General features: G+C 40.5%; 1 protein-coding gene across 1 annotated transcript; it reads left to right on the plus strand.

Moving 5' to 3' along the window:
• Positions 1-1545: 1545 nt before the first annotated feature.
• s100v2 (S100 calcium binding protein V2) lies at positions 1546-5641 on the plus strand. The gene is made up of 3 exons (XM_051871812.1): positions 1546-1761; positions 3391-3522; positions 4822-5641. The coding sequence occupies exons 1-3, from the start codon at positions 1747-1749 to the stop codon at positions 4978-4980; spliced, it is 306 nt and encodes a 101-aa protein (XP_051727772.1). The 5' UTR covers positions 1546-1746; the 3' UTR covers positions 4981-5641.
• Positions 5642-27526: the final 21885 nt, after the last annotated feature.

Raw genomic sequence — 27526 nt, forward strand, 5'->3', positions numbered from 1 at the left:
TACAAGTATGAACACGGGTCTGTACATACAAAGTACATTTGTTCTCTTTGTGAGTATGTTACATTTGAGGTAGACAGGCAGTCTGCAAATGGCAATTTGCCATCAAAATGTGGTATGTGAAGAATGTAGACTTGCACTGAGTTGAAACTAACATATGCAGTGAGAAACACTGCTGCTTGTGCTCACACCCCAAAAATATACAAACGCTACAATATATAGCAAGGAAAAAGAAAAAATGTGACCATTTACATTTTACTTGAACATGGGGCCATAATGTTATCAAATTGACATACAGTAACAAACCAGAATCAACATTCACTAAAGACAACTGACAAATACACTTAATAAGACAGAAATCATAAACATACATCTGCAGATAGAATACTTAAAGATAGTACACTTTCATGACTATGTTTCTTAACACTCAAGTACACTTTTAAAATGTGCACTTTGTAATAATATTAAAATATTTTTTTCATTAAAGTACATTTTAATCATGTTTTAATAATATTGTGTCATGCTTTGAAAAAACACTTATTTTGATGTGTTAACTAACATACTAAAGCACATGTAAAGTATATTTTAACTGTAAATTGTAACCATAAAAATTCATAACTAATTAATTTTCATTTAACTGTAAATAACATGAAATGAAGTGTCTAAAAACAATACATTCAGTTCAATCTGAGTATGTGTCTATGTGTATGAGTAAAAATAAGTCTGAACACCTGAAATATTCATATGATGATTATAGTGTGACTGTGCAATGCTGCTTGTGTGAGTCAGTTATACAAAGCACACTAGGTATCAATTACCATTTTTAAACTTGCACAATAGGGTGGCGCAACTGTTTGAAGATGAGGACAGGCTGACATTGTTCAGTTTGTTTATGTGTAAATCAACATGCGTATACACCTGTACAATTCTGTCCTATATTCTGTACTAGTATATGCTGCTGTACTGCTGTCAAAGGAGTGTCATGTCTCGTAATCTCAAAGCACCCACCCAAAATGCTGAGCATGCCCTTGCCTGTGCATTACCAGAACTCTTCAGAAAACAAGGAGAGGAAGACAGCCAAAGTCTGTGAATTTTGAAATCTGCACCAGGACACGCCTTATTCAGTGGAAAGCCCACTATACAGTATTTCTGATAGCTTCTTGGAAAGAATCTCATAAAAAAAAACATACAGTTAATGCTGACCAAAACTGTACATTGAATATCTGACAGCTTCTAACTTCTCAGTTCTTTAAAACAAAAAGATTAGGACATGCCACAAGACTAAAAAACTAGGCAAACCTAATACCACACTTAAAACCGTTCTGAAGTAGGGGCCTGTTGTTGCACAAAAGAATTTTTATACTGAGAGCTTCCAGATGTGTTCCCAAAGGAGCAGCAAGTCTGTTTTCCAATAGTTTCATCCATCAACAAGAATGTGTCATACGGAAACCTGGTTTTCCAGAGTTTTTCCAGAGTGTGGAGCGTATGAAACCCGATCGTCTCCGCCCCGTGAGGTTTACTGTCCTAAAGCATCAAGTTACAGGAGACATTTTTCCCATAGCGGTCACTGACAACGAAGGTGGGTTTAGTTTTTTTTTTTTTTTTTTTTCCTGAGTGGGAGGATTCAGGATGTCAGCCAAGATGTGACAGAAGCGATGGGACGCTGAGAGTGTAAAGTAAGGAGTACAGCACGACGGGAACAGTAAAGTTGATCTAGAGGCAGGAAAATAAAATAAAAAATCACGTCAAATGGCACAGACAGAGGTATGTGGTGTACTTTATATTATATATTTGTGATTGCTCATTTACATTTACGCAGTTTACGAGTGTCTTACGTAAGCTGCGCTTCGTCGGTTTGTTCTTTTGAAACTTCGTGTTCGTCAGTCTCGGTAATCTTCCGCACTTGACCGAAACGGTGTAAAGATGCTGTAGAATGCTGCTGTCAGATGAACTAAAACAAGAAAACTTGTTTCTATAAAGGTTATTTACGTTTTTTTAATAGTTATTTGCTTCTGTTTTTTTTGTATGAGCAGTCAATAACTCCAAGTGCCACTGACACGGTACCTCGTCTGTGCTGTTTTCTGTTTGTTTTCTTGCTTGATTGTTTTTATGCGGACATGTCTTTCTTTCACTGTTATTCATGTCTCGTGTCATAGCCATTGCGTTTTATAGGACATTTGAGAACTTTGAAAAACCCTTTTTCGAGGCCGTGCGTTCTTTGACATCCCACTGCGCTAAATCTCCATGTTTTTGAATACAAGAACGCATCCTGTGTGAATAGTGCCTAACAAAGAAAGAATCTTAGAAATATGGCCAATGTCAAGATAATTCAAACCATATGAGTCGCTACAATGAAACGTTCGCAATTTTATTTATGCAAACGACACAATGGTTGTGTGTCAAACCTAGTGAGCTGCCTGCGTTCCTACCCTAACCACCCCCACCGCGCCTATGATGGCCAAAAAATGCTGTCTAAGCAGGCAGCTCACTAGGGTTTGACATACAGACATTGTGTAGAAATGGAAAGCACGGGGAATTAATCAGACTCTTTGCGTTGTTGCGCTTTGGCAAAGAGGCCAACATGAAGATTGCCTCAAGACTAGAGGCTAGGACTAGGGTGGATAGTCAAGGCTGCAGTTAGGGTTAGATATTAACGCTTTTTTATTATTGTAGCCACAAGATTTTTTATGTATTATTTCAACATAGTACAGTAAATGTATTTCGAGCCATAACAATGAAACCCTAATCTTTTGTCTTAACAAAACAGGGAAATGGTTTCTGTCATAAAGGCTCAGCTTAGATAAATAATGCACAGAGGGCGGGTTATCCTGGCCTGACATGCAGGTATTTCAGGTACTATAGATAATTGTGTGAGAGTGAGCAAGGTTTGAATACACACAGTCTACAGAATCCATTGATAGTGCTCTGATAGTTTTGAAGAGAGTAAAGAAAAGCATAAACTTATGGATCTTTAGAGGTTCAATATAAAATCAAGCACATGTGATTGTTTCAGTCTGAATGTTTATTGTGCTTCATTAAAAAAGACCAGACGTAACAGATTTTAACAGACCAAAATTAATAATTTCCAAACAGGCCTACTGCAAAAAGTTCTGATCATCATAGCATTTTTCTGATGTTGTGATTGAAAAGATATTTTTGTCTGCACTACATTTGAATTATGATAGACACAAGAAGATTTTTGTTTCTAGGTTTTTTAAAGTGCCAACACATGGGTGGTTTTCTAAACTTAAAGCAGGTTCTCCTAAAACATCAGACTATGAAACCCTATTAACTGAAACATTTTTAAGCAGTAGAACCTCCACCCATATTATTCTTCTTACAATTATCTGTCTCTATCTGTACACAACATCTTGTACTCTCTTAATTCTGCAGTATTCTGACCTTGAGAAGGCCATTAACACCTTGGTCTCAAACTTCCATGCGGCTTCTTCTGATAATCGGCCTACGCTGAAGGCAGATGAGTTCAAGAACCTTCTCTCCTCCCAGATGCCAAACTTAGTCAAGGTAAAACCCATGTTGCTATTAAATCCAGCAGATAAGAATGTATAAAACCTGTTATTACTCATGTCCGGTGAATGTATTAAGCTGTGCTGTTGTTGCAGCTTAAATTGATAATCATTTCCATGGGGGAAAATACAAAAAATGCTTATGGTTACAATAATGTTATATATACAGTATATATATAAAAAGTATGATTAGTATAGCTTATGTTAAGTTCATGTTTTTTAGTCTGGTGGTGTTTGCGTGTGTGTGTGTAGGAAACACAGTGCTCTATCTTTGTTATTACTGGCCCCCTGTGCTGGAAAGGCCAGTTTTGCAGCTAACATGCAGGCTTTAATTATGATTATCTGTCCGTTTAACTTATTTCAGTAGCCGTATGTAGTTAGGTACAGTGTATGATTTGGTGTAAAAAACACACCTTCCCCTAATGCCTGTAACGTTGTCACCATATTTATTATAGAAAAGTTCTAACCACAACTGCCATTTTTTACCATAATTTAACTTTTTTCCAGTGTAAGTTTTGTGTGAAGGATTGGTTGGTTTCATGGATAATGTTTCCCATAGTTTGTTGCCTTAGATAGAGGCGTGGTCTGATTACACAGATCAGTTTGAACTCAGGTTGAGCCAGCGAAGGACACTGGGTGTGGCTCCATTCAGGGAGCAAAATGGTGGCTGCCGTTGATCTGAAAGATAAATAGTTTCTCCTGCTCTTCAGTTACAGTCGGTACCAGATCAAGTTATGGCAGGCCTTCTACAGCTTGAGGGAGAAATTGTGACATAGAAGATTTTATATTTCTTTTAGTTGAATGAATAGTTAAGATAAATGATACTGTAACATTTGAACAGTACTTAAGTATTGATGTAACTGTGCTCACATGTTTGTAAAAGAAGAAAAATTACATAGACTGTCACTGTACAGATTTAGAAAACAATCTTAGCACAAAATTAATATCAATCGTGTATGATTATGCAAGCATTGCAATGTTTAATTTAATTTGATATTAATATAATATATGATAGTCTATTATATATTTAAAGATTATAACCGAAAGTTCTGAATCTACTCACTGTATTTGAAATTGCAGTGATTAAAGAACATTAAAAAGATGGGAAAATGGACTCCAGAGAATATTTATTAATGAGCAATACAAACAAACCAATGCCCACATGAGGGCGACAAAATGCAATTTTTCAAATTGAAAAGAGAGAAAAAAACTTTTTTTTTTTTTTTTTTAAATGGGTTACATTTTGACAGAATACATGAACGTCAGTGAGGTTTTCCACTCTCTTTTTTTGCTCTAGTCGGATCATTTTGGAGAAGTGCTGAAGCAAATGGGTGTGAAAGATGGGGAAGGCATCAGCTTCAAACACTTCTGGAGCCTGATCCAGAACTTGGCCACAACCCAGCATGGTCTGCTGAGCCACGAGAAGTTGTCCAAATGCACCTGTCTGTTACTATGAGCCGCAGACTTAGCTGCATCTACCACTAAGATCTGGTCTCTCTGCATCTCTGCATTTATCCAGAACCACTCATCTCCAAACAAAACACTAACTTTCATTTCTAAACATTACAATAAATTGCTGCCAAAATAAACATCAAGATGTTATTACCTAAACTCTTAATTTTTTTTTTTTTTTTTTTTTCACATTGTCAAGCATTACATTGTTTGTCTCTCTTCCAACCAAGTATCAAGTAAATTGTAATGTTAACTAACTACCTAATATTCCATAATTGAACTGGAGTTCAGTTTGTTTTCACTTGCAACTAAAGTTACAGCTTCCCACACAGTTATACTTTTAACATCAATTGAGTGTTTCTCAATAAAAAAAAAAAAAGAAAAGAAAGAAAAATCTAGAGGATCTGTGGATTTTCTTTTATTTTTTTCTTTTGTTATTATTATTATTATTATTATTTGTTGTGATAACACTACATGTAAACTTACTGCCATAATAGTTTAAAGTATGTTCATTTTTACACACAGACATGTACTGAGTGGTTTTGGCAAACAAAAACAACATCAACATCCAAAAACTTTTATTTATATTTTCTAATACTGTTTTGTATGGCCAAAATTCAATAACACCCTGAATTATTGTTTAATAAAATTCACATTAAACAACATGTTTTGCTTTTGTTTTGTTTTTTGACTGAAATTTGTAAATCTCAATGTTTTTAAAACCTTATTTATAACCAATTGTAATTTTCATTTAGAATCAGCTGTCACTGCAACACAAATATTACTAAATCTGTCATGTAACTAATCAGGTCTTTTAATATTGTTATTTCTGTCTTAAAGGGTTAGTTCAGCCATTAATTACTCACCCTCATGTCGTTCCACACCTGTAAGATCTTCGTTTATCTTCAGAACACAAATTAAGATATTTTTGTTAAAATCCGATGGCTCAGTGAGGCCTGCATAGCCAGCAAGGCAATTAACACTTTCAGATGCCCAGAAAGCTACTAAAGATGTATTTAAAACAGTTCATGTGAGTACAGTGGTTCAACCTTAATGTTATGAAGTGACGAGAATACTTTTTGTGTGCAAAAAAAAAAAAAAAAAAGATATTAAACAATATTTATTCAACAATATCTAGTGAAGGGTGATTTCAAAACACTGCTTCATGAAGCTTCAAAGCTTTACGAATCTTTTGTTTCGAATCAGTGGCTCGGAGCGTGTATCAAACTGCCAGAGTCATGTGATTTCAGTAAATGAGGCTTCGTTACGTGATTGTTTTGAAATGTCAATGGTTTACCCCAGGGGGGCACGACTTTGGCAGTTTGAAATGCGCTCTGAACCACTTAGTTGAAACAAAAGATTTGTAAAGCTTTGAAGCTTCATGAAGCAGTGAATAAGGTCATTATTTTGTTTGTTTTTTTGGTGCACAAAAAGTATTCTCTTCATAACATTAAGGTTGAACCACTGTAGTCACATGAACTGTTTTAAATACGTCTTTAGTAGCTTTCTGGGCATTGAAAGTGTTAATTGTCTTGCTGGCAATGCAGGCCTCACTGAGCCATCGGATTTTATCAAAAATATCTTAATTTGTGTTCTGAAGATGAACGAAGGTCTTACGGGTGTGGAACGACATGAGGGTGAACAATAAATGACAGAATTTTCAATTTTGGGTGAACTAACCCTTTAAAAACTGTGCTGAATAAGGTTACATGTAAATACTTTTTTTTTTTTTTTTTTTTTTTTTATTCACAGTGTGGGTTTTCATGAGAACCTTATCTTCACCAGACAACACTTTTTTTTATTCACCACATATTCTGTGAAAACAATCCCACATAATTAGCATTTGGTCTGTGAATGTTTATCTTATCATTGCCTATTTGAATAAACACTTACTCTACATTATACACTAGTACATTGTTCTAAAACAACTATTCTGATTGAACAATAATCATTGATTTTGGTCACATATATCAAAATATTAATTATTGCCAGTTTCCAGTGCAATACATGCATTTATTTATAACCTTTAATTTGCAAAATGGGGGAAGCTCTGCACTCTGATCATACAGATCATCATCTGCTTTTGAATAAGGTACATGGACGTCCTTTTGAGAGTACAGCCCCAGTAACAAGCTGCTGTAAAGGTAAATTTTTTTACAATTTTTTTTTTTCTGAGTGTGTTGTATGTACAAAAAAACAAAAAAAACACAAAGATATTCTTCAAAATGTCTACTTCTGTGTAAAGTCATGTGAAAAAACATGAGGGTAAGTTCCCATTGAGTTCCTGTAGCTCAAACATTAACATGGTGACAGTAACACCAAAGTCATGGGTTTAATTCCCAGAATGCATGAAGTGATAAATGTCAGCATCGTAGCAGTGTTAAGCAGACACATGACACAGAAAGTCCTAATATAAAGGTCTAATATACAGGTGCTGGTCATATAATTAGAATATCATCAAAAAAGTTGATTTATTTCACTAATTCCATTCAAAAAGTGAAACTTGTATATTATATTCATTCATTACACACATACTGATATATTTCAAATGTTTATTTCTTTTAATTTTGATGATTATAACTGACAACTAAAGAAAATCCCAAATTCAGTATCTCAGAAAATTAGAATATTGTGAAAAGGTTCAATATTGAAGACACCTGGTGCCACACTCTAATCAGCTAATTAACTCAAAACACCTGCAAAGGCCTTTAAATGGTCTCTCAGTCTAGTTCTGTAGGCTACAAAATCATGGGGAAGACTGCTGACTTGACAGTTGTTCAAAAGACGACCATTGACACCTTGCACAAGGAGGGCAAGACACAAAAGGTCATTGCAAAAGAGGCTGGCTGTTCACAGAGCTCTGTGTCCAAGCACATTAATAGAGAGGCGAAGGGAAGGAAAAGATGTGGTAGAAAAAAGTGTACAAGCAATAGGGATAACCGCACCCTGGAGAGGATTGTGAAACAAAACCCATTCAAAAATGTGGGAGAGATTCACAAAGAGTGGACTGCAGCTGGAGTCAGTGCTTCAAGAACCACTACGCACAGACGTATGCAAGACATGGGTTTCAGCTGTCGCATTCCTTGTGTCAAGCCACTCTTGAACAACAGACAGCGTCAGAAGCGTCTCACCTGGGCTAAAGACAAAAAGGACTGGACTGCTGCTGGGTGGTCCAAAGTTATGTTCTCTGATGAAAGTAAATTTTGCATTTCCTTTGGAAATCAGGGTCCCAGAGTCTGGAGGAAGAGAGGAGAGGCACACAATCCACATTGCTTGAGGTCCAGTGTAAAGTTTCCACAGTCAGTGATGGTTTGGGGTGCCATGTCATCTGCTGGTGTTGGTCCACTGTGTTTTCTGAGGTCCAAGGTCAACGCAGCCGTATACCAGGAAGTTTTAGAGCACTTCATGCCTCCTGCTGCTGACCAACTTTATGGAGATGCAGATTTCATTTTCCAACAGGACTTGGCACCTGCACACAGTGCCAAAGCTACCAGTACCTGGTTTAAGGACCATGGTATCCCTGTTCTTAATTGGCCAGCAAACTCGCCTGACCTTAACCCCATAGAAAATCTATGGGGTATTGTGAAGAGGAAGATGCGATATGCCAGACCCAACAATGCAGAAGAGCTGAAGGCCACTATCAGAGCAACCTGGGCTCTTATAACACCTGAGCAGTGCCACAGACTGATCGACTCCATGCCACGCCGCATTGCTGCAGTAATTCAGGCAAAAGGAGCCCCAACTAAGTATTGAGTGCTGTACATGCTCATACTTTTCATGTTCATACTTTTCAGTTGGCCAAGATTTCTAAAAATCCTTTCTTTGTACTGGTCTTAAGTAATATTCTAATTTTCTGAGATACTGAATTTGGGATTTTCCTTAGTTGTCAGTTATAATCATCAAAATTAAAAGAAATAAACATTTGAAATATATCAGTCTGTGTGTAATGAATGAATATAATATACAAGTTTCACTTTTTGAATGGAATTAGTGAAATAAATCAACTTTTTGATGATATTCTAATTATATGACCAGCACCTGTACACAGGAGAATACAGGTGCTGGTCATATAATTAGAATATCATCAAAAAGTTCATTTTTTTTATTATAAATTATTTTTAAAAATGAAACTTTCATAATATATTCTAGATTCCCTACATGTAAAGTAAAACATTTCAAAAGTTTTTTTTTAAATTTTGATGATTAGAGCGTACAGCTCATGAAAGTCCAAAATCCAGTATTTCAAAATATTAGAATATTTCCTAAGATCAATCAAAAAATGGATTTACAAAACAGAAAAGTTCAAGTTCTTTAAAGTATGTTCTTTTGTGCACTCAATACTTGATCGGCAGGACATATTACAGCAAATGACTTGCTCCTAGCACAAATTACTGCATCAGTGAAGTGTGGCATGGAAGTGATCAGCCTGTGGCACCGCTGAGGCACTATTGAGCCTTCAGATCATCTGTATATTGTTGGATCGAATGTTTCTCATCTCTCTCTTGAAAATATCCCATAGATTCAGGTAAGGCATGTTGGCTGGCCAATAAAGCACAGTAATATCATGGTCAGCAAACCACTTGGAAGTGGTTTTTGCACTGTGGGCAGGTGCTAAAGTCCTGCTGGAAAAGGAAATCAGCATCTCCATAAAGCTTGTCAGCAGATGGAAGCATAAAGTGCTCCAAAATCTCCTGGAAGATGGCTGCATTGACTTTGCACTTGATAAAACACAATGGACCAACACCAGCAGACGTCACGGCCCCCCCAAATCATTATTGACTTCAGAAACTTCACACTAGACTTCAAGCAGCTTGGATTCTGTGCCTCTCCAGTCTTCCTTCAGACTCTGGGACCATGATTTCAACATGAAATGCAAAATTTACTTTTATCTGAAAAGAGGACTTTCAACCACTGTTCACTGTCCAGTTCTTTTTCTCCTTAGCCCAGGTAAGATGCTTCTGACGTTGTCTCTGGTTCAGAAGTGGCTTGGTAGTCCTTTTCCTGAAGATGTCTAAGTGTGGTGACTCTTGATGCGCTGACTCCGGCTTCATTCTACTCATTGTGAAGCTCTCCCAAGTGTTTGAATCAGCTTTACTTGACAGTATTCTCAAGCTTGCGGTCATCCCTGTTGCTTGTGCACCTTTGCCTACCCAATTTCTTCCTTCCAGTCAACTTTGCATTTAATATGCTTTGATACATCACTCTGTAAACAGCCACCCCATTCAGTAATGACCTTCTGTGACTTACTCTCTTTGTGGAGGGTGTCAATGATTGTCTCCTGGACCATTGCCAAGTCAGCAGTCTTCCCCATTAGTGTGGTTTCAAAGAACAAAAGATACCCGGAATTTATACTGTAGGGATGGTCATTTAATGAAACTCAAATGTAAATATTCTAATATTTTGAGATACTGGATTTTGGACTTTCATTAGCTGTACGCTCTAATCAACAAATTTAAAAAAAAAAAAAAACTTTTGAAATGTTTTACTTTATATGTAGGGAATTTAGAATATATGAAAGTTTCATTTTTTAAAATAATTTACAATAAAAAAATGAACTTTTTCACGATATTCTAATTATATGACCAGCACCTGTACTAGGAGATAAATAAATGCTAACCACATTTCAAACAATGCAAAGCCTCCGCCTTGAAGGAACAAAGCAGTAATGGGGGCCTGGCAGGACAGGGTGACACCAGAGGGAATGAGGACCAAGGCGCAGCTGGAAGACCAGAAGTCCACAGTGAAACTAGGATGACAAGTGACCAAGGTGTAGCTTGAGGGATGAGGGAACCTGGTGAAGCATGAGTGATGGTGGACCATGGCAGAGCTGAGGGAGTGCAGAGCCAAGACTGAGCAAAAGGGCTGACAGACACAACATTAATACCAATCTTGTATATATGATTTTGCAAGCATTGCAATGTTGAATTTAATTTTTGATTATATTTATAGATTATAAGTTTGAATCTACTCACTGTATTTGAACTTATTTTTGATTGAAATGTATAAATCTGAATGTTTTGAAAACCTTATTTATAACCAATTGTAATTTTCATTTAGAATCAGCTTGTCACTGTGCAACACAGATATTACTAAATCCATCTTATTGTAAAGAGTAAGGTCCTTTCTGACAAAAAAAAGTAACTACAGAAAGTTGATGAGGTCTTTTAATATTGTTATATTTGTCTTAAGAACTGTGCTGAATAAGATTAAATACTTTTTTTTTTTTAATCACAGTGTAGGTTCTCATGGGAACTTTGTCTTTGTTGTCTTCACCACACAAACCCACACAAAACTAGATCAGATCAGGACTACACGGTCTGAATGCATTTCCTTTTCTCCTTTGTATGCTGTAAAGGCAGTTCTATACATGTCCTTTGAGTATAGACCTTAAAATGATGAATTGAATTGGAGAATTCCTTCTTGCAACTGTTGCTAAGCCTGATCTGTTTTAATTTGCATTTAGACATTCAGCTAGGAAGGTGTTCACAGGCAAACAGACCAATGATTTCTTGTGCTGAACAAAGTGGACACAGTAAATTTTCACAGTAGAAGTAGACACTCACCACACTTTTTTTCTTCACCACATGTTCTGTCAAAACAACCCCACATAATTAGCATTTGATCTGTGAACGTTTATCTTATCATAGCCTATTTGAATAAACACTTTTGCATGCTTTTTTCATCCTGCACTCCCCTGAATCTATGTACAGTGAAAATGGGCCATATAGTGTCTTTAAAGTATTGTATTTTTTTAAGGTAAACACCCTACATTAGATATACAGTTGTATGTTACCCAAAAACCACTATTCTGATTTAACAATAATCATTGATTTTGGTCAAATATAGGGGGCCCAAGTAATTATTGCCAGTTTCCAGTGCTCTGCACTCAGATCATACAGATCATTGTCTGCTGTTGAATAAGGTACATGGACGTCCTTTTAAGAGTACTGCCTCAGTAACAAGCTGCTGTACCCCTAAAAGTAAGATTTTTACACTTTTTTTTTTTTTTTTGAGTGTGTCTTATGTACAATAAATAAATAAATAAACACTAAGACATTATACAAAAATATCCACTGGAAAAACATGATGGTGAGTTCCTGTAGCTCAAACATTTGAACTTGGTGGCAGTAACACCAAGGCCATGGGTTTAATTCCCAGAATGCATAAAGTGATAAATGTAAGTGTCAGCCTCATAGCAGTGGTAAGCAGATGCATGACACAGATAATCCAAATATAAAGGTTTAATATACACAGGAGAATACTAGGAGATAAATAAATGCTAACCACACTTCAAAGATGAGAACTGACATTGAACTAAACAGATTATAATGCTGCGTTCACGCCACCTCGTATTTACTGGAATCAACACGTGATGTTATATTCGGAGCTGTTCACGTCTTTTGACTAGGAATTATGCGTTTCTATGGCACCACTATCAACACCTAAATGAATCTACAGCGGTCAGGAGGCACAGCGGCCACGTAGTACATGTGGGAGCTTTCAGAAAACTCCCAGCTTACAAGCTGTAATTACGAGCTCTACAAGGACGTGAACACTTTTTACGAGCCAGAATCTCGTAGTTACAGGAATTACGATACGGCGTGAACGCACCTTAAATACACACAAGTAATAAGGGGGACTAAATGAGACACAGGTGACAATAATCAGTAACTGTAATTCCTGGGTGGAGCCTGGGGGCCGACCGATAAAGATGGAGCTAGACAAGGTGGAGACCCCAGAGAAACTGAAAAGACAACGGCCCTGGACGACATTGCAGGCCCGAAAGTCCAAGGCAATGCCGTCGGCTTGAGGGAACGAAGCAGTAATGGGGGCCTGGCAGAACAGGGTGAGACCAGAGGGAATGAGGACCAAGGCACAGCTGGAATACCAGAAGTCCAAAGCGAAACTAGGATGACGAGTGATCAAGGTGTAGCTTAAGGGATGAGGGAACCTGGTGAAGCACGAGTGATGGCGGACCATGGCAGAGCTGAGGGAGTGCAGAGCCAAGGCGGAGCAGAAGGGCTTATAGGCAAAAAATGAATATCAATCTTTTATATATGATTATTCAAGCACTGCGATGTTTAATTTAATTTGATTATATTTAAAGATTATAAGTTTGAATCTACTCACTGTATTTTAACTTATTTTTGAATGAAATGTATAAATCTGAATGTTTTGAAAACCTTATTTATAACCAATTGTAATTTTCATTTAGTTGTCACTGTGCAACACAGATATTACTAAATCCATCTTAATAAGAACTGTGCTGAATAAGATTAAATACTTTTTTTTTTTAATCACAGTGTAGGTTCTCATGGGATCTTTGTCTTTGTTGTCTTCACCACAAAGTTAAACCACACAAAACTAGATCAGATCAGGACTACACGGTCTGAATGCATTTCCTTTTCTCCTTTGTATGCTGTAAAGGCAGTTCTATACATGTCCTTTGAGTATAGACCTTAAAATGATGAATTGAATTGGAGAATTCCTTCTTGCAACTATTGCTAAGCCTGATCTGTCTTAATTTGCATTTAGACATTCAGCTAGGAATGTGTTCACAGGCAAACAGACCAATGATTTCTTGTGCTGAACAAAGTGGACACAGTAAATTTTCACAGTAGAAGTAGACACTCGCCACACTTTTTTTCTTCACCACATGTTCTGTCAAAACAACCCCACATAATTAGCATTTGATCTGTGAACGTTTATCTTATCATAGCCTATTTGAATAAACACTTTTGCATGCTTTTTTCATCCTGCACTCCCCTGAATCTATGTACAGTGAAAATGGGCCATATACCGTCTTTAAAGTATTGTATTTTTTTAAGGTAAACACCCTACATTAGATATACAGTCGTATGTTACCCAAAAACCACTATTCTGATTTAACAATAATCATTGATTTTGGTCAAATATAGGGGGCCCAAGTAATTATTGCCAGTTTCCAGTGCTCTGCACTCAGATCATACAGATCATTGTCTGCTGTTGAATAAGGTACATGGATGTCCTTTTAAGAGTACTGCCTCAGTAACAAGCTGCTGTACCCCTAAAAGTAAATTTTTTACACTTTTTTTTTTTTTTTTTTTTTTTTTTTGGAGTGTGTCTTATGTACAATAAATAAATAAATAAACACTAAGACATTATACAAAAATATCCACTGGAAAAACATGATGGTGAGTTCCTGTAGCTCAAACATTTGAACTTGGTGGCAGTAACACCAAGGCCATGGGTTTAATTCCCAGAATGCATAAAGTGATAAATGTAAGTGTCAGCCTCATAGCAGTGGTAAGCAGATGCATGACACAGATAATCCAAATATAAAGGTCTAATATACACAGGAGAATACTAGGAGATAAATAAATGCTAACCACACTTCAAAGATGAGAACTGACATTGAACTGAACAGATTATAATGCTGCGTTCACGCCACCTCGTATTTACTGGAATCTTGAGATGACAACACGTGATGTTATATTCGGAGCTGTTCACGTCCTTTGACTGGGAATTATGCGTTTCTATGGCACCACTATCAACACCTAAATGAATCTACAGCGGTCAGGTGGCACAGCGGCCACGTAGTACATATGGGAGCTTTCAGAAAACTCCCAGCTTACAAGCTGTAATTACGAGCTCTACGAGGACGTGAACACTTTTTACGAGCCAGAATCTCGTAGTTACAGGAATTACGATACGGCGTGAACGCACCTTAAATACACACAAGTAATAAGGGGGACTAAATGAGACACAGGTGACAATAATCAGTAACTGTAATTCCTGGCTGGAGCCTGGGGGCCGACCGATAAAGATGGAGCTAGACAAGGTGGAGACCCCAGAGAAACTGAAAAGACAACGGCCCGGGACGACATTGCAGGCCCGAAAGTCCAAGGCAATGCCGTCGGCTTGAGGGAACGAAGCAGTAATGGGGGCCTGGCAGAACAGGGTGAGACCAGAGGGAATGAGGACCAAGGCACAGCTGGAATACCAGAAGTCCAAAGCGAAACTAGGATGACGAGTGATCAAGGTGTAGCTTGAGGGATGAGGGAACCTGGTGAAGCACGAGTGATGGCGGACCATGGCAGAGCTGAGGGAGTGCAGAGCCAAGGCGGAGCAGAAGGGCTTATAGGCAAAAAATGAATATCAATCTTTTATATATGATTATTCAAGCACTGCGATGTTTAATTTAATTTGATTATATTTAAAGATTATAAGTTTGAATCTATTCACTGTATTTTAACTTATTTTTGAATGAAATGTATAAATCTGAATGTTTTGAAAACCTTATTTATAACCAATTGTAATTTTCATTTAGAATCAGCTTGTCACTGTTCAAGTTTGTAAAAGAAGAAAAATTTTATAGACTGTCAGTGTACAGATTTAGAAAACAATCTTAGCACAAAATTAATATCAGTCGTGTATGATTGCAATGTTTAATTTAATTTGATATTAATATATGATAGTCTATTATATATTTAAAAATTATAACCAAAAGTTTGAATCTACTCACTGTATTTGAAATTGCAGTGATTAAAGAACATTAAAAAGGGGGGAAAATGGACTACAAAGAATATTTATTAATAAGCAATACAGACAAACCAACGCCCACATGAGGGCAACAAAATGCAGTTTTTCAAATGGAAAATAGAAAAAACTTTTTTAAATGGGTTACATTTTGACAGAATACACTCTTCCACTCTTTTTTTGCTCTAGTCGGATCATTTTGGAGAAGTGCTGAAGCAAATGGGTGTGAAAGATGGGGAAGGCATCAGCTTCAAACACTTCTGGAGCCTGATCCAGAACTTGGCCACAACCCAGCATGGTCTGCTGAGCCACGAGAATGCACCTTTCTGTTACTATGAGCCGCAGACTTCAGCTGCATCTCCCACTAAGATCTGGTCTCTCTGCATCTCTGCATTTATCTAGAACTACCCATCTCCAAACAAAACACTAACTTTCCTTCCTAAAGATTACAATAAATTGCTGTTAAAATAAACATCAAGATGTTATTACATAAATTGTTCATTTTTATTTATTTATTTATTTAATTTTTTCCACATTGTCAAGCATTACATTGATCGTCTCTCTTCCAATCAAGTATCAAGTAAATTGTAATGTTAACTAACTACCTAATATTCCATAATTGAACTGGAGTTCAGTTTGTTTTCACTTGCAACTAAAGTTACAGCTTCTCACACTATTATACTTTTAACATCAATTGAGTGTTTCTCAGTAAAAAAAAAAAAAAAAAAAAAAAAAAAAAATATATATATATATATATATATATATATGATCTGTGGATTTTCTTTTATTTTTTTCTTTTGTTATTTTTATTTATTTATTTATTTTTATTTTATTTTTTTGTGATAACACTACTGCCATAATAGTCTAAAGTATGTTCATTTTTACACGCAGACATGTACTGGGTGGTTTTGGCAAACAAAAACATCAACATCCAAAAACTTTTATTTATATTTTCTAATACTGTTTTGTATGGTTGTTTTGTATCTCAGGTTACGCATGACGCTGCGTCCGATAGGATCGCTTTGGGAACGCCCCCAGCTTGATTGTGTCTGATGCATGTATGTCAACTAGTCCAATGGCGAGAGTGAACGTCACCGGCGGGTGACGTCACGACCAGGAAAAGATAAATACACATCTGGAAAGACCGGCTTCAGCTTAAATTGCCGAAGCAAATCGATCACAGGGATGCAGGGAGTATGGCAACGCGACGCAGTGTCTCGTTCCCTCTCTCAGGGAACTACGGGTACATACATAACCTGAGACGTTCCCTTTCAAGGGATCTCGCGCTGTGTCCGATAGGATCGCTTTGGGAACAATATACCAAAACGCCATAATCCCAAAATACCTGTCTGTGTGAAACTATGGCACACTAAGACAGTAAAACTGCAGACCCTGGAGCCGCGTCCAGGTCAAGGTCATAGTACCTCACAAAAGTGAGAGGCGAGGACCAACCGGCTGCATCGCAGACTTCTTTAAGGGAAACTCACGAAATTAACGCCTTGGAGGACGCCATACTCCTGATTGAATGAGCTCTGACAGCTAAAGGACACTGCTGACCAGAGACCTCGTATGCAAGTGAAATAGCCTTGACTATCCACTTGCTTACCATATGTTTGGACGCAGGGCGACCCCTGTTATGCGGTCCAAAACACACAAACAGTTGATCTGCTTTCCTCCACAGGGCAGCTCTGTGGACGTATTTGTCCAATGCTCGCACTGGACACAAAAGATTCAACTTCTCCTTGAGTGGAGGAGAATGGAGGAGGACAGAAGGCCTGCAGCACTATAGGCCGAGGAACATTGATCAGAACCTTAGGAATATACCCAGGTTTAGGGTAAAGGAATGCTTTGACCATTCAAGACATGTAGGGGATACCGAAAGGGCCTGAAGGTCTCCTACTCTCTTTAGGGATAAAATGGCAAGAAGGAAGACAGTCTTTAGTGTCAGAAATGTATCTGAGACTGATTCAAGCGGCTCAAACGGAGCTGTAGATAAACCTTCTAAAACAATAGCCAAATCCCAAGCAGGGACCCTAGTGCGTGTTGCAGGCCTCAGCCTCTGGGTGCCACGAAGGAAATGAGTCATCAATGGGTTTTTCCCCACAGTAGTACCATCCACAGGGGCATGGTAGGCAAAAAAAGAGGAAACATACACTTTTAGTGTAGATGGGGTCAACCCGGATGAGAAACGACTTTGTAAGAACTCTAGTACTAAACCGATAGGGCAGTAGACTGGATCTAACTGTCACTCATGACACCAAGAAATTAAGAGTTTCCACTTCAGGGCATATAGTTTCCTTGTGGATGGAGCTCTGGAGTGAAGAATGGTCTCTACAACCTCAGTTGAGAGACCAGATTCTATGAGTTGGGCCCCCTCAGAGGCCAAACCCACAGGTTCCACATTTCTGGACGGGGATGAAGAATTGTGCCCCCGCCTGAGATAGTAGGTCCCTCCTGATCGGAATCCTCCAAGGTGAGCCATCGAGGAGAGTTACCAGGTCCGAAAACCATATTCGACTCGGCCAGTAAGGTGCTACTAGCAGTAGGCTTATCCCTTCCTGTCAAATTTTCTCCAGAACTCCCGGGAGGAGAACAACTGGGGGAAATGCGTACAGACGCAGCCTCGGCCACATCTGTACCATGGCATCCAGTCCTAGTGGAGCTGGATGTGTGAGGGAGAACCAAAGTGGACAGTGCGTTGTATCCTGAGACGCGAACAGATCCACTTACGCTTGGCCATAAATCTCTCATATGAGCTTCACCACCTCTGGGGGAAATCTCCATTCCCCTGGCCTCAGCCCCTGTCTCGACAGGATATCTGCTCCTATATTCTGGGTCCCCGGAATATAGATTGCTCTCAAGGAGAGCATCTTCCCCAGGGACCACAGGAGGATCTGGTGCGCCAGTTTGCATAGTGGACACGAACGCAGATCTCCCTGTCGATTTATGTAAGTGACCACCAACATGTTGTCTGTCCGGACAAGCACATGATGGCCCCTCAGGTCTGGGAGGAAATACTTCAACGCATTGAAGACCGCCATCATCTCCAGGTAATTTATGCGCCACCAAAGATGATGACTCCTCCAAAGACCTTGAGCTGAGCGGCCTTCCATTACCGCTCCCCAGCCCGTGAGAGAAGCGTCCGTTGTGAGAGTGACTCGACGACATCGGGCTCCTAACACAGGGCCCTGGGACAGGAACCAATTTTTCTTCCATATGACCAAGGCGTGGAGACACCGCCGCGTGATCTTGATCATACGAAGTGGGTTCCCCCTCGGGGAAAACCCTTTGGTCCTGAGCCACCACTGTAAGGGTCTCATGTACAGCAGGCCAAAAGGTATCACATTGGACGCAGCTGCCATCAGACCCAACAGTCTCTGAAACTGTTTACACTGTGCGTGACTGGCCTAGCTTCAGTTCTTTCACGGCTAATAGAATAGCAGTGATGCGAGCAGGTGAGAGACAAGCCCACATCGTCACTGAATCCCATACCACACCAAGCAAAGTAGTCCTCTGTACTGGAGAAAACACACTCTTCTTGGCATTCAATCTCAACCCCCATTTCTGAATATGAGCGAGGACGACATCTCGATGCCAAACTGCCATTTCCTCTGACTGTGCTAATATCAACCAGTCGTCTATGTAATTCAGAATGCGTATGCCCTGCAGCCTGAGCGAGGCCAGCGCTGCATCTACGCATTTCGTGAATGTGCGGGGTGAAAGAGCTAGGCCGAAAGGAAGAACCCGAAATTGGTACGCTTCACCCCCGAAAGCGAACCTCAGGAACTTCCTGTGCTGTGGGAGAATGGAGATATGGAAGTACGCGTCCTTTAGATCTATTGTGACAAACCAATCCTTTGGATTTGATTTGAGTCACGATTTGACTTATTGTCAACATCTTGAACTTTAGCTTTCATACTGCTCGATTCAGATGACGTAGATCTAAAATAGGCCGCAATCCCCCGTCCTTTCTTGGAACCAAGAAGTACCGGCTGTAAAACCCTGACTCTCTGTCGGCAACCGGGACCCGTTCTATAGCCTCCTTTGCTAACAAGGACTTTACTTCTTGCCTGCTCTGGAAGTACTGTTGTCTGAAGCACTCCTTTGTATACAGGTGCGCCGCACCAAAACTGAATTTTGTAACCTTTCTCTATAATCTGCAGGACCCAACATGAGATATTTGGAAGAGGTTTCCATTCTGCCAAAAAATCTATTAAGGGAACCAGCCTCTCAAGGCTGGCCTCTGGTGTATTGACAGCACATATTTGATGTAAATCTATCCTCCTCAGAGGATGCGAATGTGACGCAGCGTCGTGTGAACTCTGCATCACTAATTCGCTGGGAACCGCTGCGCCCCGAAGCACCAAGGGTGGTGGGGTTGGCAGAACGACCCCCTGAGGGCCACGACGTGGGACGGGCACCGTATACTGAGGTGAACACTGCTCCACCCCATGTGGGGCTGCCCTCAGAAGTCTGACACCACTGGCGTCAGGACTTCTTCTGCGCAGCCTTCTTAGTCTGAAGTATGACCCTCAGGTCCGTCTTCGGCTTTGAAGGCTTGGGCTGAGAGTGCCGTCCCGGCCCACCGTATCTCTGAGGTGGAGCACGAGAGGTGACACTCTCTTTCTGCTGTGCTTGATATGAGGAGCTATACGGCTGGGGTTGCTCACGCCCAGCAACCCCAGAGGATGGATGGCGGCGTGGAAGGTATTTCTCAAATACCTCCGCTTGCTTTTTGGCTTCTTGAAACCTGTTGACGACCGATGTTACAGCATCGCCGAACAGGCCAGATGGTGCAAGCGGGGCGTCGAGGACAAAGGGCCTGTCCTTTTCTTTCATATCAGACAGATTGAGCCACAGGTGCCTCTCCGTTGCCACCAAGGCTGCCATAGACCGCCCCACTGCTCTGGCGGTCTCCTTGGTGGTTCTCAGAGACAGATCTGTGGCTCGTGTTCTCGAACTGCGTCTGGGCCAATCCCCTCCCCACTATCCAAATCCTTCAGCAGGTCGGCTTGGTACGCTTGCAAAATGGCCATAGTAGGCAAGCACGCACCAGCCTGACCTGCTACCATATATGCTTTACCCACTAGCCCTGATGTAGCTTTTAGCGGCTTAGTGGGAAGCGTAGGGGCCTTCAGGGACGAACCCGGGGACAGATAGCTCGCGAGCGTCTGTTCAACCCGGGGCATCGCTCCATAGCCATACTCTTTCAGCCCCCTTATATCTGAGTAGTGCTTGATGTGAGGGCTGAAAAGTCTTGATGAGTATGGCTTCTTCCATGATCTAGCTAACTCATCATGTAGATCAGGGAAGAAAGGAAGGCCCCTTGGTGGAGATGATTTATTTGATGGTAGGAAACGCTCGTCAAACTTGCTTTTAGGACGAGCGCCCTGTTTCTCGGCTGGCCATTTAATATTCAACTTTGACACAGCGCGAGTGAACACCTCCACCAGCTTCTCATATTCTGGGGAAAGAGATGGCGAGTCTCCTTCCCCCATATCGACGCTCAGCACATCCAGCTCCTCAGAACTGGAGTGCTGAAGCGACAAGCCCTCTCCCTGGGCAGAAGAAGCCGCTGGGCGGGCTTCCGACACCAGAGAGGGGGTGATGGATCTACCAGGTGAGGGCTGAGAAAGGGCACTCGTGCCCGTCTGAAGCCCCGCTGATAAATCCATTTGCGAACCCCATGACATCTTTCTCCACACTGCCTCAGCAGCCGCGGGTCCAGAGCCATGAGGAACGCTGGCCTGCTCACTTTCCTCAAAAAGGGAAGAGGAAGCTTCTCACAATGCTCACATTCAGCCACCCATAAGGAAACGAGGGCAAGGAGGAGCACATGGTTTAAATGTCTGGTTTGCCATTATATATATATATATATATATATAAATTTTGAGCTGTACTATATCGGGACAGACAACAATAAATATAACAGACAGTTTCACACACAGAGCGCTTTGCTGAGGCAGAAAAGCTGAAGCCGGTCTCGCCGGATTTGTATTTATCCTTTCCTGGTCGTGACGTCACCCAGCCGTGACATTCACTCTCGCCATTGGACTAGTTGACAGATGTGAATCAAACGCAATCACGCTGGGGGCATTCCCAAAGCGTGACTATTGGACGCAGCGCGAGTTCCCTCGAAAGGGAACAATAACACCCTGAATTATTGTTTAATAAAATTCACATCAAACAACATTCCTTGTTTTGTTTTTGTTTTGTTTTTTGACTGAAATTTTTAAATCTCAATGTTTTTAAAACCTTATTTATAACCAATTGTAATTTTAATTTAAAGTCAGCTGTCACTGCAACACAAATATTACTAAATATGTCATGTAACTAATCAGGTCTTTTAATATTGTTATTTCTGTCTTAAGAACTGTGCTGAATAAGGTTACATGTAAATACTTCTTTTTTTTATTTTTTTTATTTTTATCACAGTGTAAGTTTTCATGAGAACCAAGTTATAACCTCACAAAACTAGATCAGGACTACACAGACCAAGTATGAAATCATTTCCTTTTCTCCTGTATTGTAAAATGCCTATATGCTGTAAAGGCATTTCTACACTTGAGTATAGACCTTAAGATGATTAATTGAGGCCCAGAGAATTTTTTCTTGCAACTGTTGCCAAGTCTGATCTGTCTTAATGTGGATTTAGACATTCAGCTAGGAAGGTGGTCGCAAGTGAACAGACCAATGATTTCTTAATTTAGCACTGTGCTTAACAAATACACCACAGCAAATATTCACATTAGGGGTAAACACAACACTTTTTTTCTTCATCACATATTCTGTCAAAGCAATCCCACATAATTAGCATTTGGTCTGTGAACATTTATCTTATCATAGCCTATTTGAAACACTTACCCTACATAATACAGTAATACATTTTTCCAAAACCACTATTCTGATTAAACAATAATCATTCATTTTGGTCAAATATATCAAAATATTAATTATTGGTTTACAATGTAAAATAAAATATTTTACACATTTTTTTGAGTGTTGTATGTAAAAAAAAAAAAAAAAAAAAAAAAAACGCTAAAATATTTTTCAAAATGTCTACTTCTGTGTAAAGACATGTGAAAAAACATAAGGGTAAGTTCCCGTTGAGTTCCTGTAGCTCAAACAATAACATGGTGGCAGTAACACCAAGGCCATGGGTTTACAGTGGTGGTCAGAATTATTGGCACCCTTGGTAAATATGATCAAAGATGATTATAAAAATAAATCTGCATTGTTTATCCTTCACTGAAGGAAAAGAATTGAAAGTGGGGGGGGGGGAATCACATTATGAAATAAATGTTTTTCTCCAAAACAGGTTGGCCACAATTATTTGCACCCCCAGAATTTTTTATGAGTAAAATATCTCTGAAGTATATTCCCATTCATATTTACATTTTTTTTTAGCACACCAGGGTAATCATGAACATGAAATTGTCCAGCCATGACTTCCTGTTCCACAGGAGTATAAACATGAGGAAACACAAAGGCCAAATTCCCTTAATCATTCATCACAATGAGAAAAACCAAAGAATATAGTTCTGATGTGCAGCAAAAGATTGTTGAACTTCACAAAATAGAAAATGGCTGTAAGAAAATAGTTAAAGCATTGAAAATCCCCATTTTCACTATCAGGGCAATAATTAAGAAGTTCCAATCAACTAAAGATGTTACAAATCTGCCTGGAAGAGGACGTGTGTCTAAATCGTCCTAATGCGTGGTAAGGAGGAAAGTTTGAGTGACCAAAGGCTCTCCAAGGATTACAGCTGGAGAATTGCATAGATTAGTTGAGCCTTGAGTCTCAGAAAGCCTAAAGAAAATTATCAAACAGCACCTACATCCCCACAAGTTGTTTGGGAGGGTTACAAGAAAAACCCTCTGCTCTCATCTAGAAACAATATCCAGCATATTCAGTTGTCAGACAAGACTGGAACTTCAAACAGGACCGCCTTCCATGGTCAGATGAAACTAAAAAAATAACTTTTTGGCAGCAAACCCACCAGATGGGTTTGGTGCACACATGGATAAAAAGTACCCCATGTCCAGGGTTAAATATACTGCTGGATCTTTAATGTTGTGGGCCTATTTTTCTGCTGGAGGTCCTGGACATCTTGTTCAGATACTTGGTATCATGGATTCTATCAAATACCAACAGATAAAAAATCAAAACCTGACCACTTCTGCTAGAAATCCAATAATGGGCCGTAGTTGGATCTTCTATCAGGACAATGATCCAAAACAAACATCAAAACCAACACAAAAATGTGTCACTAAGCACAAAATGAAGCTTCTGCCATGGCCATCCCAGTTCCCTGACCTGAACCCTAAAGAAAATGAGTGGAGTGAACTGAAGAGAAGAAGCACCAACATGGAGCTGGGAATCTGAAGGATCTGTAGAGATTCTGTATGAAGGAATGGTCTCTGATCTCTTGTCAGATGTTCTCCAAACTCATCAGGCATTATAGGTGAAGACTCAGAGCTGTTATCTTGGCAGAAGGAGGTTGCAAAAAGTATTGAATAAAAGGGTGCCGATAATTGTGGCCAACGTGTTTTGGAGAAAAACATTTATTTCATAATGTGATTTTCCGCCCACTTTCAATTCTTTTCCTTCAATGCAAGGTTAGATTTTTGCTAATTTTATTAATTAAAGATCAAAAGGATAAACAATGCAGATTTATTTTTATAGTCATCTTTGATCATATTTACCAAGGGTGCCAATAATTCTGACCACCACTGTAATTCCCAGAATGCATGAATTGATACATGTAAGTGTCAGCATTATAGCAGTGGTAAGCAGACGCATGACACAGATAATCCTAAAATAGAGTCTAATATACACAGGAGAATACTAGGAGATAAATAAATGCTAACCCACGCCTGTTTCTGCCATGGATCACCTCATTGGGCTGCTTCAGGACGGCCGTTCACTGGAGAGGTATGTGGAGGAGTTTGTTGAGTTGGCTTATGTGACGAATTGGCCAGATGCTTGTTTAAACGCCCTCTTTCTGGAGGGGCTGGACGAGAGCACGATCCGTTTTGATGAAACTGCCGATCATTTATCCTTAGTCGATAAGGATATCGAAGAGGTTCCGGATATAGCGTGCATTTCTCGTTCAATTCCTCCAGAAACACGGGCGGCCTGGCCAGTTCGTCGGCCTCCATCTTCCTCCGCATGCCCCTCCAGTGAGCTTTTCCCCTGTGTTCTGCCAGACCCACAACCCTCTGCTGGGTCCAGACGACCAAGGAGAAGGAGGAGGAAGACCAAGCCGGCCAAGTTCCCTGAGTTTTCTGCCCCCGTGCAGCCCAAGTTTCCTGAGTTTTCTGCCTCCGAGCAGCCCAAGTTTCCTGAGTTTTCTGCCCCCGTGCAGCCCAAGTTTCCTGAGTTTTCTGCCCCCGTGCAGTCCAAGTTCCCTGAGTTTTCTGCCTCCGTGCAGCCCAAGTTTCCTGAGTTTTCAGCCTCCGAGCAGCCAAAGTTCCCTGAGTTGTCTGTCTCCGAGCAGCCCAAGTTCCCTGAGTTTTCTGCCCCCGTGCAGTCCAAGTTCCCTGAGTTTTCTGCCTCCAAGCAGCCCAAGTTCCCTGAGTTTTCTGCCTCCGTGCAGCCCAAGTTTCCTGAGTTTTCTGCCTCCATGCAGCCCAAGTTCCCTAAGTTTCCTGCTGTTGAGCCCGCTCCAGTTCCAGTGGGGCTTTTAATTGAATTTGAGGGGATGAACTGGACCCCATTTCCAGGCCCCGCTCCCAGCTCCGCCAAGCCAGCCCCAAGTGCTGCCGAGCCAGCCGCCGCCGCCGAACCAGCCGCCGCCGCTGCTCCAGCCGCTGCCGCCGAGCCAGCCGCTCCAGCCGCCGCCGCCGAGCCTGCTCCAGCTCCAGCCGCCGCCGCCGAGCCCGCTCCAAATGCCGCTGAACCCACTCCAGTAGCCCACGAGCCCTTCGAATCCCTGAGTCTCCCAAAGAATTTTTTTTGGGGGGGGAAGGGTACCAGTGGGTGGGAAAGATGGGGGTGGGCTCAGAGACCCGCCATGGCCGCCCTCAGCTCCAGACCTGCCGTGGCCGCCTACGGCCCCTGACCCGCCATGGCCGCCCTCAGCTCCAGACCTGCCGTGGCCGCCTACGGCCCCTGACCCGCCATGGTCGCCCTCAGCTCCAGACCTGCCGTGACGGCCTGAGGTCCTAGACCCGCCCTGGAGACCTCTGCATCCCCGCACCTGCCTGTAGGTCTCCAGGGCGCCCACCCCCCACTCCCCGATGTACCATCTGAGGCGCGAGGACACGCCTACCGGGGAGAGGGAGGTAATGTTACATTCACGCCTTCCCGAACTCTAGTTCCCAGCATCCTCCTGTTCCGTGCACCTGTCTTCACTCCAATCATCAGTCTTCCCGCCATCTCCCCGGATTCCCTGCACCTGTTGTTCCTCGTCAGCACTCCCTTTAAGTTGGACACTTTCCCTGCACTCCTGGTCTGTTCTATTGTTTGCTACACCGTGTATGTTGTTCGTGTGTTCTGGTAGTGTTAATAAAACGTCTGTATTGTGGATCTCCGTACTCGCCTCATCCTTTCAGCATACATCCGGTAACAACTTCATAATATTAAAGTTGAACGACTGTAGTCACATGAACTCTTTTAATATGTTTTCAGTAGCTTTATGGGCATTGAAAAATGGAGTGTTATTGCTGGCAATGCAGGCCTCACTGAGCCATCAGATTTTATCAAAAATATCTTAATTTGTGTTCCGAAGATGAACGAAGGTCTTACGGGTGTGGAACGACATGAGGGTGAGTAATTAATGACAGAATTTTCATTTTTCATTTTCATTTTCAACTAACCCTAAGGGGGACTAAACGAGACACAGGTGACAATAATCAGTAACTGGAATTCCTAGGTGGAGCCTGGGGGCTGACTGATAAAGATGGAGCTGGACAAAGTGGAGACCCCAGAGAAACCAAAAAGACAACCGCCTGGGAAGACATCGCAGGCCAGGGAGTCCAAGGCAATGCCTCCGGCTTGAGGGACCGAAGCAGTAATGGGGGCCTGGCAGAACAGGGTGAGACCAGAGGGAATGAGGACCAAGGCGCACTGGAAGCCTAGAAGTCCACAGCGAAGAATGACGAGTGACCAAGGTGTAGCTTGAGGGATGAGGGAACCTGGTGAAGCACGAGTGATGGCGGACCACGGCAGAGCTGAGGGAGTGCAGAGCCAAGACTGAGCAAAAGAGCTGACAGGCACAACATTAATACCAATCTTGTATATATGATTATTCAAGTATTGCAATGTTTAATTTGACTTTTGATTATATTTAAAGATAATAAGTTTGAATCTACTTACTGTATTTAAAGTTCTTTTTGATTCAAATGTATGAATGTTTTAAAAACCTTATTTATAACCAATTGTAATTTTCATTTAGAATAAAGAGTAAGTTCCTACAAAAAGTCGATGTGTTTTTTTTAATATTGTTGTATCTGTCTTAAGAACTGTGCTGAATAAGATTAAATACTTTTTTTAAATTTAAAAAAAAAAAAAAAAAAACTTTTTATCACAGTGTAGGCTCTCATGGAAACTTTGTCTTCACCACAAAGTTAAACCACACAAAACTAGATCAGATCAGGACTACACAGTCTGAATGCATTTCCTTTTCTCTTGTATTGTAAAATGCCTATATGCTGTAGAGGCAGTTCAACACTTGTCCTTTGAGTATAGACCTTAAAATGATCAATTGAATTGGAGGATTCCTTCTTGCAACTGTTGCTAAGCCTGATCTGTCTTAATTTGCATTTAGACATTCAGCTAGAAAGGTGGTCACAGGCAAACAGGCCAATGATTTCTTGTGCTGAACAAATTCACCACAGTAAATTTTCACAGTAGGAGTAGATTTTTTTTTCTTCACCACATATTCTGCCAAAACAACCCCACATAATTAGCATTTGATCTGTGAACGTTTATCTTATCATAGCCTATTTGAATAAACACTTTTGCATGTTTTTTTTATCATCCTGCACTCGCCTAAATCTATGTACAGTGAAAATGAGACATATATACT

The sequence above is a fragment of the Ctenopharyngodon idella genome, chromosome 19, assembly GCF_019924925.1.
Source record: "Ctenopharyngodon idella isolate HZGC_01 chromosome 19, HZGC01, whole genome shotgun sequence".
Taxonomy (NCBI): Eukaryota; Metazoa; Chordata; class Actinopteri; order Cypriniformes; family Xenocyprididae; genus Ctenopharyngodon; species Ctenopharyngodon idella.

Coding starts and splice junctions, on each gene's coding strand:
- s100v2 (XM_051871812.1), top strand. Junction 3,523..4,821: donor AGATGCCAAACTTAGTCAAG/GTAAAACCCATG, acceptor TTTTTGCTCTAG/TCGGATCATTTTGGAGAAGT.